Genomic DNA, 12902 nt, shown 5'->3' on the forward strand with positions numbered 1-12902 from the left:
GGGGCGGGGCCAAGCGGGGAGACGCCCCGGCAGGCCACGCCCACGTCTGCTCACCATCCGCACCGCAGGGCGCGCGGAGGGGGAGGAGCCACGAAGGGGAGGGGCGGGGCGGTGAGAGAGGCTCCGCCCCCCACGCCAACACCGGCACCGGTACCGGCACCGGCCCCGCCGCAGGCGCGCGCCGGGAGGGGCTGCGGCGGCGCCGGGGGCACCGGGCGGCTCGGGACGGTACCGTACAGTAACGGTACGGCGGGGCACGGCACGGCACGGAGCGGCGAGCTCGGTACGGTCTGGCACGGCACGGTATGGCACGGTGTGGCGCGGAACGTTACAGCACGGCTCGGTGCGGTGTGACATGACTCGGTATTGTTTGGCACAGCTTGGGGCAGAATGGGATGGGGCAGCAGAGTGTGGCATGGTGCAGTACGGTGTGGCTCAGAATGGCACAGCTTGGCATGGCACAGCACAGCTCGGCCCGCCCAGGCTGCGGGGCTGGGAGCCGGGAGCGGCCGCGCTGGGTTAGCTGGGTGCAGGGTGCAGGGTTCAGGGCACACAGCTGGGCACAGGCCGGATTGTGGGGCAGGTGATGGGGGCAGTGCCCACGGGTGCGGAGCAGCGCTGGGTGACGCCCCGGGGGACACGAGACCCCCTGTGCCCCAGGAGGAGCAGGGTGGCCCTGGAGCGTGGCTCAGCCCCTGGCCCGTGCCCATTGAGCCATGTGTGGGGCAGCACATCAGGGACACGATGGCCTTGGCACCAGGGTCACCTGGGGACACACGAGCAGGAATCAGGGCAGGAGCACGGGATGCCAGTGCCCACGGGGACTCCTGACACGAGGTACCTGCCTTGTGGGGTGCTGGGGGGCCCTGGGGCACTCGGCTGGGATGAGGAGCTGGCACAGGGAAGGGGCCAGGTGGGACAGCAGAACTTCCTGGAGGGAAGGACAAGAGCTTCAGGTGCCAGAGTGTGGTTGGGCACGGCCAGGAGCAGCAGGAGCTGGGTGAAGGTGCCAGGATGAGCTGGAGTCTCTAGGGAGACAATGCCCCATGGGAATATGGTGTGGGGTTGGCATCCCACAGCCACAGGGAAGGCTGACACAAGAGCAGGATCACCTTTGGGCACCTTCAGACACACAGGGAGGGCAGGATTGTCCTGACAGAGCAGAAAGGACAGCCAGTGCCTGGGAAAGGTCAGAGGGAGCAAATGAACACTCTCGTCATGATGAGCTTCCCATTTCCATGATGGAAGGAGAATAAAAGCCTGGCTCAGCTCCATTAACCGATGAGCATGAACTGGGATCAATCCCAGAGCTGTGCTGGCAGGGCTGGGACAGGGACAGGGCTGCCACACGGCCACTCTCCTGTCCCACACGGCCACTCTCCTGTCCCACACGGCCACTCTCCTGTCCCACACGGCCAAAGAGCTGCTCCAGGCCTGGAGATGTCTGCCAGAGAGCCTGGCATGGAGCAGAAAAGCCCTTCAGCGCCCATCCCAGAGAACATGAACAGTGCCAGCTCCATCTTTGGGGAAGAAAGTGGGATAGTGGAGCTGGGATACCGGGAAACACAGCCCCTGTGGTGCCCTGGGGTTGGGAAAGGGCAGAAGGGATACGGGTGATCCGAGGTGTCCGTGCCTCTCTGGGAACGCTCAGATGCACCGTGGCAGGGTGGCACCGTGCTGCAGAGGGTGAGGGGCACGGTGCCAGCTGCATCTCCAGCCGGATCTGTGCGGGATCCTGCCCAGCCGCAGCGCCCGGAGCGCTCCTGGCCGCCGTGCCGACATCTGCCTCTGCACTGAGAGCTTTGGATGCCCGGTTTGCCCTGGGATCAGCTGCTTTGGAGCCTCCTTGGGGCCGGGAACAAGGCCGTGCCGTGCCGTGCCAGCTTTCCAGCGCCTCCGGACACAGCCGGGGCGGCACCGTCGGGGATGGGAGCGGGAGGACGTGCGGCGTTTGAAGGAAAAGCCACCCTGCAGGATTCATGGGAAGGCATTTGCATGATAAAGCACGGAGCCCTTTGCTTTGGGTAAATCTGTAATTAATACTGAATCGTTGTGTAATTAAAAGCTACCGGCATGGAAAACTCAAACAGAAGCCAAGCGTGTGTGTGGATGAGGGAAATAGAATCAAAGCCAAAAGAAATAGGGGGAAAAGAAAGATGAAGTGCTTGGGAAATGGTGTCAGGGCACTATGGGAGGGTTGGAATTCCTGGCTCCTGCAGTGTGGAAGCAGGATAGGGTGGGGAGCTGGCATGGAGAGCAGGCAGAGCCCTTCCCCAGCCACCTGCAGCAGGGCTGTGCCCCTGTTTCCTCGTGGATAATCCATTCCCGTGGGTCTCAGCTCTCACATAAAAAAAAAATAAAAATCAAATCCTTACAAAGCCACAGGAACCTGTGGGGTGGATGTGCCTCTCCTGCTTTCCCTCCATGCTGCAATAAACTGGGAATCTGGAAGGAGGGAGCATTTTACTGGGAAGTTTGCTGCTGCTGTGTGCTGGTCTCGGATATGGCCAGAGTTTGAGGGTGCACACTGAGAGACACCTTGGGGACATTTGTGACCAGCCTAGAGGCATTTTAAACACCTTTGGGGACCTCATGGGGACCTTGGGGACACCATGAGGACCTCAAGGTCACCCTTGGAAACTCCCTGAAGAGCTTGAAGGCATTGCAAGGACCTTGGGAACACCCTTGGGGATCTGGGAATGAACTCTGGGAGCCCTCTGGAGAGCTGAGCTCCCAGCCAGATGCCTGCTGGGGCCAGTCGAGATGGGGGATCCCAAAATCTGGGGCTGACACAAGCTTGCAGATGGCATTGGGGGTTAAGGTGACTCAGGAATGTGGCCTGGCCAGGGTTCCCAGACTCGGTGGCATCCCATGGCACTGCCCAGGTTGGATCAGTGCTGGATCTGCTGGCACTGCCGGGAAGTTCTCCCGGCGTCATGTGCTGCTGACTCACACCCAGCACTGCAATAAACCATCCACGGCCAGCCCAGCAGGAGCTGCTTCCTGGTGCTGGACACACCCCGGGGACTTCATCCTTCCATAGGGAATCACTGCTCCTCCAAGCCATGGTGGCCAACGGCAGCGGCTCATCGTCAGGAAGGATGAGATCCGAGGGAAAAATCCCTCTGGGAATTCTGCTCTGTGAAACTTTGTGGCCACTCAGGACCTAAAGAGATCTGAGGAAAAAGAAGGAGAGGGGTTTTGGACAAGGGATGGAGTGCCAGGACACGGGGAATGGCTTCCCATTGCCAGAGGGCAGGGATGGATGGGATATTGGGAAGGAATTCCTGGCTGTGAGGGTGGGCAGGCCCTGGCACAGTGCCCAGAGCAGCTGTGGCTGCCCCTGGATCCCTGGCAGTGCCCAAGGCCAGGCTGGACAGGGCTGGGAGCACCTGGGACAGTGGGAGGTGTCCCTGCCATGGCAGAGTGGGATGGGATGGGCTTTAATGTCCCTTGCAGCACAAGCCACTCCCTTCCAATCCATTATTCAAATTATTATCACAATTCCATTATTTATTCTCCCAGCAATCTGGTGATTCATCTCTTCGGGAATTCCAGCCGCTCTTGTTCCCTTCCCTGGGTGGGATCAGGGTCAGCAGCATCCTCACAGCTCAGAACTGGCATGACCCGAGCTCCTCACGGTGCCCACACACCGCGAGCTCACAGCGGTGCGGAGCGGGTCCCTCACGGTGCCCTCACGGTGCCCGCACCCTGCACAGCGGGGCGAGGCGGGTCCCTCACGGTGCCCGCACCCTGCACAGCCGTGCGGGTCCCTCACGGTGCCCGCACCCTGCACAGCGGAGCGGAGCGGCTCTCCTCACCGCGCCCACCGCCCGTGTTTCCCCACGCCCGCCGTGTCCCGCTCCCGCCGCTCCCGCCGCCCTTCCCAACATGGCAGCGCCCACCTCAGCCACCACAGAGAGGGCGGCAGGGGGCGGGGCCACGCCGCGCTTCTAACCAATGGGCAGAGGCGGTGGGGTGGGCGCGGCGCGGCATCTTCTCCGCACCAACCAATAGGCGAGGCGGGCTCGGCCGGCGGCAGCCAATGGCGGCGCGGGCCGGCGCGGCGGGAAGCGGCGGCCCGCGATGATGGCGGGCGCGGGCGGGAGGAGCTGGCGGGACCTGCTCGGTACGTGCGGGCTGAGGCGGGCCCGGGGACAGCGCAGCGGCCGGGGGGCGTGAATGTCCGCCCTCTGCCTTCCTACACCCCTTCTCTCTCCCTGCACACACCCCTCCCTCTGCCCCCGTGTCGCGCTTCATGCATCCCGCTCTGCTTTACTCAAAGCCGCCGTGCCCCGGTGCACATCTGCCCTCATACACCCCCCAGTCCCTGCCCTCACGGCCCTTGTGCCCCGGGACACAATATTTGTCCTTGTACACCCCTTTCCCTGCCCTCATGGCCCCCATGTCCGGGTACACAACATCTGCCTTCATACATTTCCTCTCCCTGCCCTCATGGCCCCTATGTCCGGGTACACAATATCTGCCCTCATACTCCCCCCAGTCCCTGCCCTCACGGCCCCCGTGCCCCGGGACACAATATTTGCCCTCGTACACCCCTTTCCCTGCCCTCATGGCCCCCATGTCCGGGTACACAATATTTGCCCTTGTACACCCATTTCTCTGCCCTCAAAACCCCCATGCCCTTTACACCACATCTGCCCTCATACACTCCTCTCCATGCCTTCACAGCCCCCGTGCCTGGTACAAATATCTGCCCTGGTACATGAAAGATATATTTTCCTCTCCCTGCCCTCAAAACCCCCGTGCCCTAGCACACAATATCTGCCCTCATACACACCCCAATCCCTGCCCCCATGGCCCCTGTGCCCGGGTACACAATATCTGCCCTCGTACACCTCTCTCCCTGCCCGCACAGCCCCGTGAGTTTTCCTCACGCCCCGCTGCGGCCTCACCCTCAGCAGCAGGAGCAGGAGGTGGTTTTGGGGTGTCCTGGGACCACGCTGCTCAATGAACCCAAACTTCCCAGCAGGGAGAGCCAGGAAGAGGAGAAGCCCGTTCGGGAGCGGAGCGGAGCTCCAGGGAGCGGCTCTGCGGCTGCTGGACCAGCACCAGAACCTGGCTGACCTCCTCCTGGAGGTAGGGACGGGGCATTCAGGGCTCCTGGCCCGGCTGGGGCAGTGGCACAGCCCAGCTGGGGCTGGTGCCACCGGCTGTGGAGTCCCTGTCCCAGGAACACAGTGTAACACGGGCGGTGGGGAGAAAAACCAGCAGTGGAGGAGTGAGATGAAGCTGGAAGCTCTGTGTCGCACAAATGGGATTGTTTGCCCTTCTCCATCAATGTTTTACAGACTAAAAATGGTTAAGCATGGTTTGGGTTTGGGACAATGGGAAATCCAGCACATTTTCCTTTGAGTCAGAACTGGCTTCTTGTGAATCCAGGGAAGACAATTCAGAAGAGACTTGGCTTTTCTGTGAACTACCAACCACGTCTGGCTGACATGACTGTCCTCATGACAGCCTTCTCTAGATCCAGTGCTGTGATTTAGCTTCATTCTCCCTCTCCTCCCACACTGATTTTGCAGTTACAAACAGATAATGCAAATATCTCCCATAGTTCAGGATCTGTCTTTCTCTGGAGAATATTTCCCTTTATAAAAAGAAAAAGGGGATTTAACTAGAAAATGATCCAACATTTGGACATGTTTCATCAAATATTTATGGCCACATGGCTTCACAGAAAGATAAGGATTATAGAATTCTGCTCCTGGTGCTGCTGCTGAGCTGTTTGGTCCCTGGGGATGAAGAACTTTGACCTGTATCTCCTTTTTGTGCATAAACTGACAAAAACTAAACACACATCTCTTGTAAGGTGAAATCTGTGCTTTTCCCACGTGGGAGCTTCACGTTAATTTCACTTCAGTTGCTCCAGCAGTGCAGGGATAGCTTTGTAAGTGTGTGTGACAGGCATCTAAGGGTTTTAAGATTTTATTTGGTTTCCAGGTGGGAGATTCAGCCCAGCCAGGTGTGCAGGATGGGGCAGAGCACCAGGGAGTGTCACCAGAGTCATTTATAGGTGAGCATCTACCAGGCCAGATGTGGGGAAGATCCCTTCAATACTGAATTTTTGCTTTTATGTGCAACCCCAGTTCTACTTTCTTTTCCTTGTTCTGTTGTTTCTTGCTTGCCTGGCGATGACAGTCTTGTGCTCTGCTGTTTTGTTCAGTGTCTGTTCTGCAGGAGCAGGCCTCAAAGCTGGGTGTGCCCACAGCAACCTTGGCAGCCAAAAATGCCATTGCCAACGTGGAGCGGATCTGCCAGGATTCTGCCAGCCCCTCGAGGGTCCCACTGCTGAACTCTGACCAGAGAGTAAGGGCAAAGCTTTATCTTTGATTCAACAACAGAACAGCACTGTTAGTTTCACTTTAAGCCCAGTTTATCTGCTCTGGTTAAGCCCCAAACACGAGTGGACAGTTATTCACTGAGGTGTTTGATTTGCTTGCACAAGTACAAGATAAATAAGAAGAGAAGTTTAGGCCTTTCCCCTGAACTCCCTCCATCATTTGACCCTTTAAAAAGCAGCAAACAGGGCAAAACAACAGGTTGCTTTTCTGAGAGTGTGTTATTCACAAATGGAATTATTTCTGCTTCATTTCCGGGGTGATGCCAGAAGAGGTTGACCTGCTTGCTTCAGACTGTGAAGGGTTTGCTGGCAAACAACATGTTCTGTCGCTCCCTCTTCTGCCAGGAAATGTGGAAAATGAAGGTGAGAAACACTGTGGTGTCACACACCATGAGGGTTCATCCATGGGATTGTCTCTGCATTCCTGAGAATGGCTGGTTTTCCTGACCTCCCAAAAGCACGAGCTGAATGACACATGGTGGGGTTTTTTTAGTTGTTCTGTTTATTTTAGAGTAAGTTCAGTGGGAACTTTCTTGTCTCTGCAGTGGGATTTGCTTTTTCAACTCGGTCGAGGTTTGGAATTATTTGAATTATTGGAAACTGCCACAAAAGATCATTGACAGCACTGTGGTGATCAGGTGGTTTTGGGGTCCAGTGCAGGAACTCCCAGCTGGCTGGGGGGTGACAGTCCCAGAGCCCTTCACGTGCTTTGCCAGCAATATTCCAAGTGTCTTTGGCATCCTGGCTCTCCACTTTGTTTACCTGGGAATGGTGACAAGACAAAGTGAGGTCACAGAGAAAGAAACCAGCTAGCAGATAACAGCTTGTGCTGCCTGACAAATGGGACGTCTTGATTTCATTTGGGTGTATTTTGTGGAGACAAGTGGTGCTGTGAGTGGAGTCAAGGGCTTTCTGTGAGTGGGAGGGTTCTGATTCCTCACTGCTCTCGTGGGGAAGGAGGAAAGGCTGATCTGCCCAGATAAAAGCCCTGCTCTGGTCTCAGATATCCTCTGCTGAGCTGAAAATAGAACATGTGTGTTTCACAGGCTGATTAGGATCTCCTGGTCCTGGGGCAGACGTGGGGATAAGGGAGAGATAGCTGTAACTGAGGGTGTTACAGTAAGAATTAGGCTGTGAAGACAAAGTGTGTGGGCGAGTTTGGGGTCAGGCTGTGAGGCAGCTGCTGCTCATGGCAGAAAGCTCCTGGGGCTTTGGCTTTGCCCTGTGCCCAAGGCTCCCAAGTGCCTCTTCCTTCTCAAGGTTTTGTGGGGGTGTTGGTTCTGCCTGGAATGATCAGAAGCTGCTGCAGCTGCACCTTTCCCCTGCCAGCTGCATCCTGCAGTGCAGTTTTGCTGGCTCAGGACTCCCCTGGACATGCTGTTCTGGGCAGGAGCTGGAAGGGATGTTACAGGGCAGCAAGGTGATCCACACAGGAGTGATCCCTGGTGCCTGGTGCACCTTTTTGTTCATTTTTCCTTTGTGCCCATCAGCCTTTCTGCCTGGATGATTGCAGAGTCTCTCCCTGTAGTGTCCTGCAATCCCAGCTCTGTTGGGATATGGACTTGAGAGTGGCAACCTTGTTCCACGGGGACTAATAAACAGTTAACAGACTAAAAGATAATTCTCTAATCTGGATCTGGATCTGCATTAGCAAAACCTGAAACTCAGTCGTGTTACATGTTTCCTGGGATATCCCTGCTCCTTTATATCTACAGAATCAGCATTGTTCCAGAGGGGAAAAATGAATATATTAATTACTTGTCCATGAAAATTTAAAGTTCTGATGTATCTACAACCCTAAACTTCCCAAAATTTCTAGGAAATATAATTTTTCATCACCAGGTATTTTCTGAGTTGTCAATTTTAAATTTTAACAACTTTTAGATGGTTAGAATAAACAGAATTCAGCTTTATTTCTCACATATCATGTGCAATAGCCAAATGTGAAGTGCCCAGAGCAGGCTGTGACCTGCTGGTGACATCTCCTTAGGAGCCCCTGGTGCTGGAGGCCGTGTGGCACCTGCACAGCAGTGACATCGTGGGCCTGGCAGAGCTGCTGGAGAGGTGAGCAGGGCTCTGGGGGGCTGCAGATGCAGCTGATCTCCTGAAGCCTATTAAACTTAATCAGGGATTAGTCATGGGTATTCTGGACTGAGGATATGGTCAGGTGCTGGCAAGGGAGCAGATTAGCAGATTTAGGAGCTGCTCTGGGGTTGGGGTTACTCTGGGGTAATTAGCCCAGTTTAGTCCAGTGGCTCCTTGGCACCAACTGGACTTGAGAAGAAGTGTTGCTCTGCAGAAGGTGGGTGTGCCATCTTCACAAGATCTTACACTTTTCTGGTCTGGCAGAGTTAATCTCCAGAGAATTGTTAGTCTAAGAATTTTGGTTTTTTGTTTTTTGCCTCCCAACAAGTGTCCAAGACCAAGTTGGGCAGGGCTTGCAGCAACCTGCTCTAGTGAAAGGTGTCCCTGCCTAAGCAGGGGGTGAAACAAGATGAACATTAAGGTCTCTTTGAAGGATTATTCCATGATACAGAGCTAACAACACCCATTTGTGAAGTTCAGGTTGTCTCCTTATTGTGTCCCAGTGATTTTCTAGGCTTCTGATATTGGTTCACTTGTCTGTTCACAATGAAAGCAATTTAAGGGAACCAAAGCCATAGACTGAGGATTTAATTTCTTTTTTGAAGCATTTTTATCTGAGTGTCTTAGAAATTGGAACTGAAATTCTTCTAGCAGAGTTTTCTCAATGGAAACTTTCACATCAGGGATGAGGTAACACTTGGATGCACAATTTCAGCCACATTTTTCCTTTGCATGTGTGTGTTGTGGGACCTTTTTATAAAGCAAATAATATAAAAAGCAACTGTTTGTAAAGCAAATGTTCTGATCCAAATTAAATAAACGAAGTGGCACATTTAGGGCAGAGTGCACAGGTGGGGACAGCCCAGCCTTACAGAAAGCAGGAGGGGTTGAACTGAAGGTGATTTGTGTTGCAGGAGCCCAGCAGGCCCAGCAGCAGTGGAGTGGCTCTGCAGCAGCCTCTGTGGCCTCTGTGAGCAGGCTGGGGACACCTCCTGTGGGGACACGGAGCTGGCACAGAGAATTCTCTCAGGCAAGGCCCTGGGCTGGGTGCAGGGCAGAACCTCACGCGTGGAACAACACAAACTTTGTGTTTCCTTACCTCATTTCTCTGGGGAATATATTTTTTATATGTTTGGCAAATTTAGCAAATTTTCTCCCTTTAAAAAGTGATTGGTTTGAATTTTTCCATCCCTTGGAGTTATGGTAACTCAAGAAAGTGTAGTTGTGAGGGGCATGGTTCAGGGGTGATACACTGGCACTGTGACACTGCAAAGTCCCAGAGAGATTTTGGGCCAGAAATATTTCAGAGTTCCATTCCCCGCCCTGTCCATTTTATATTATATTATATTTATATTATATTATATTATATTATATTATATTATATTATATTATATTATATTATATTATATTATATTATATTATATATTTTCTTAGTTTAGTTAGGAAAAAATCCCTCCAGTGTCTGAGTGTGGACCATGCAGCTGATCAAGTACAGCCCCTCTGAGTTCTGCAGAGGCCGTGGAGCACAACTGCAAATTCTTTAGACTTTATAATCCTTGAGGTTCTGGATTCTTTTTCCTGGGAATAATTCTACTCCAGGACAGTAAATGATTTCTCTGAGTGGAGGCTTTCCAGAGGCTGTTGGGACGGGTGGGAGGGGAAGGAGCAGGTGTCCTGTGTGCAAAGGGGATGCTGGAACACCAATTCCCTCTTGGTTTGCAGACTTTGCCATCGTGTTTCTTCAGCATGGCTTTGAGCAGGCTTCAGAGCTGGGGAGGAAGGTGGAACTCCAGAAGGTTGCCTACGTAAGGACAAACGAACCTGGCTGCAAATGCTGCTTTAATAAAGCAATTCCATTGATCTCTGGCTCTTGCTGAGTACAAATAATTCAGGGCTTGGAGCTGCAGGGAGAGGGGGGTGGTACAGGTGCTGGAGTGGGGGAAATGGTGAAACCAGAATTGAGACTTTTTGTATGGAGAATTGCTCCAAGGTGGCACATCAAGGGGTTTTTTAGCTTCCTTTCACCTGGATTGCTTGGGTGTTCCATTTGAATATGAGCCATGGAATGCTGTAAGGTTGGAAAGTGCTGCCCTTCTGTATTTTATCTGTTCTGCTGCAGAGCCTAAGGTCAAAGTGAAGCTTTAAGAGGGACAAAACTCTTTGAGTCAATTTACTTTTTCTGCATTGAAGTGCTGCCCTTTAAAACTCTAAATCCATTAATTTGTCAATTTTGAACAGATCTGCCGTGCTGTCTTACAGAGAATGCTGGCATGTGAGTATTGCTGTGATCCCAGCTTTGTGCAGCCACTGCTGTTTCCAAGACTTCTGTTCCTTGCTCACTGCTGAATCCCTGAGGAGAAATCCTTTGCCTGGCTGCTTTGTCTGTGCTGTTGTGCATAATATTTATGTCACTGATTTTATTTGCCTCTGCTTTCCCTGTCGTTCTCCTGAAATGTCTCCAGACACTGCAGATAATTTCTTGCCTTTTATGCTACTTTTTTCCCTGCTCCCATCTGTAACATCATACAGATACCTGACCGGATTTCCTGATTTTTAACAGGTTTGCTTGGGAGCAGGTGGAGCACAGAGGTTAGGCCAGGATCAGCTTTGCTGCTTAGATTTATTTTTTCTGCCTAGTAAATGAAACTTTGAGTTGACAGTTTGCTGACTCACCGTTTGGATTTGCAGGCCACTGTTTTCTGAGCCCTCTATTTTTATGCTGAGCCAAGACATCTGGTGTAGGTGTGTAGTCTTTAAAGAGCAGTGTTTAAAGACTGAGCTGCAGTGCCTGCCCTGGCCTGAGCTGCCCCGGAGCCTCTGCTGGGGGCTCAGCGCAGCAGCGCCTGATTTACCAGCAAACCCTGAGGCAGGAAGGCTAAACACGCTCACACGGGGGGTATTTCTGTCCTGTGTCACGGCTGATCCTCGCGGGGAGATGCTGCACCTGTGTCCCACACCCCTGGCTGCTGTCACCTGCCAGTGCAGCTGCTGTCGCTGCTGTCTCCTTGGTGACAGCGCTCCGCTCTCCTTGCTGGCACCTTCCTGCTCGGGGCTGCTGCAGAGGCTTTCTCTGCTGTAAGGTGACCCCAGCCAGGTCATGGCACCTCCCCTCCATCCCCGTGGGCACTGCCAGCCCCATGCCCTGCCCCAGTCTCGCAGGGGGCTCTGTCTGTGCACTGAGATGCCTCGGTGAGTTCTCCTAAAAAGGGAAAGCTGCAAGGAAATGCTTTATTATTTAATCTGCGTGAATCCCGTCTCAGGTGGCCCTTTAGCGGTTGAAAAGCAGCCCTTCTCAGCAGAGGAGTAGTGATTTTGGAGGAGGAGGAGCAGGCTGTTGGCAGGCAGACTGGAGTCTGCATGCTGCTCTTGATTTGCCCTTCCCGTTTGCGCAGCCACGCTCGCAGCCTGCCTGCCTGCAAAATGCACTATAGCAGCTTTATGTAAGATATTTTATTAGTCCATGCTTTTGGGTCACCTCTGAGGGGTCCCACTTCATTAATCCTTGGAGAACATTAGGATTTTTAATGTAAAAGAATTCGCTATTACTGAGGACCTTCACAGGAGGAGAAGGACAGGCTGGGAGTAGCATGGGAGCAATGTGTTCACTGCAATGATCTGGCAGTGTTGAACTGCTGTGCCTGAAGATAAGCTGAGTTTATCTCCTTTGCTTTATTCTCCCCTACTTAACCTTAAAGTATTCCTCAGCAGGAGAAGAGAGTGTTACATCCTAAAGCTGTTTTGGCATGTGAGGGATGTCTGGTTCGCTGCCCCTGCTCAGTACATTTTCTTTGCAGGGCTTTTTTTCTTAACGAAGTGATTTGAATACACAAACCAAGCTCCTTTAAGAGTTGAAAGAGGAGGGTTTTCAAGGCTGGGTGGCACAAAGCAGCAGTGCTGCTGCAGCAGACTGCAAAGCAGAGGGTTTCCCAGCCCGTGGGCTCGGGGAGGTGTGGGCTGAGCATCGTCAAGACAACGCGCTGCGCAAGCTGCCAACCTGTTTGATCCCTGCCCGTCGTTTTGGGGCACGCCGAGCTTTTAAAGGCATTCCTGCCATGCAAATGGCACATTACAAACGCGTGGCCCTCCCCCAGCCTGCCCTTTGTCTGGACCGTGGTTTGCAGGGTGTTTAATTCAGTTTGTGCATATCCCTGCCTCCAGACACTGCTCACACTCACAGATGCGTTAGGGCTGGCTTTGGGAATGAAATACTGATTTACATGCATTTTTAGATGGCTCGTTATTAGCATGTTCTTGGGAATGTTTCTTAATTGGTTCAAGGTCAGTGGTAATAGTTTCTGAGTCCCTGTGTCACTTTGGAGAAAATCTGGTAAGAATTTAGCACTGCTGAGTGGCTTCTGCACATTTCCCTAGTGGGGTCACCCTTGTAAAGGGGCACAAATTGCTCATCCTGTTAATTCCCATGTGGGGTTTGTGTCACAGTTCTCTTCTCATT

General features: G+C 53.2%; 1 protein-coding gene across 1 annotated transcript in view; it reads left to right on the plus strand.

The window, feature by feature from the left end:
• The first annotated feature begins 4070 nt into the window (after window positions 1-4070).
• Window positions 4071-12902, plus strand: part of FANCA (FA complementation group A) — a 33976-nt gene continuing 25144 nt past the window's right edge. The window contains exons 1-9 of the mRNA XM_039696543.1: window positions 4071-4129; window positions 4991-5100; window positions 5965-6037; window positions 6188-6330; window positions 6632-6727; window positions 8355-8428; window positions 9364-9479; window positions 10172-10254; window positions 10688-10721. Coding sequence (XP_039552477.1) covers window positions 4087-4129; window positions 4991-5100; window positions 5965-6037; window positions 6188-6330; window positions 6632-6727; window positions 8355-8428; window positions 9364-9479; window positions 10172-10254; window positions 10688-10721 — 772 coding nt within the window. The 5' untranslated portion in view covers window positions 4071-4086. The remainder of the gene's footprint in view (window positions 4130-4990; window positions 5101-5964; window positions 6038-6187; window positions 6331-6631; window positions 6728-8354; window positions 8429-9363; window positions 9480-10171; window positions 10255-10687; window positions 10722-12902) is intronic.

Source organism: Passer montanus, unplaced genomic scaffold (genome assembly GCF_014805655.1).
Source record: "Passer montanus isolate IOZ18808 unplaced genomic scaffold, ASM1480565v1 scaffold98, whole genome shotgun sequence".
NCBI lineage: Eukaryota > Metazoa > Chordata > Aves > Passeriformes > Passeridae > Passer > Passer montanus.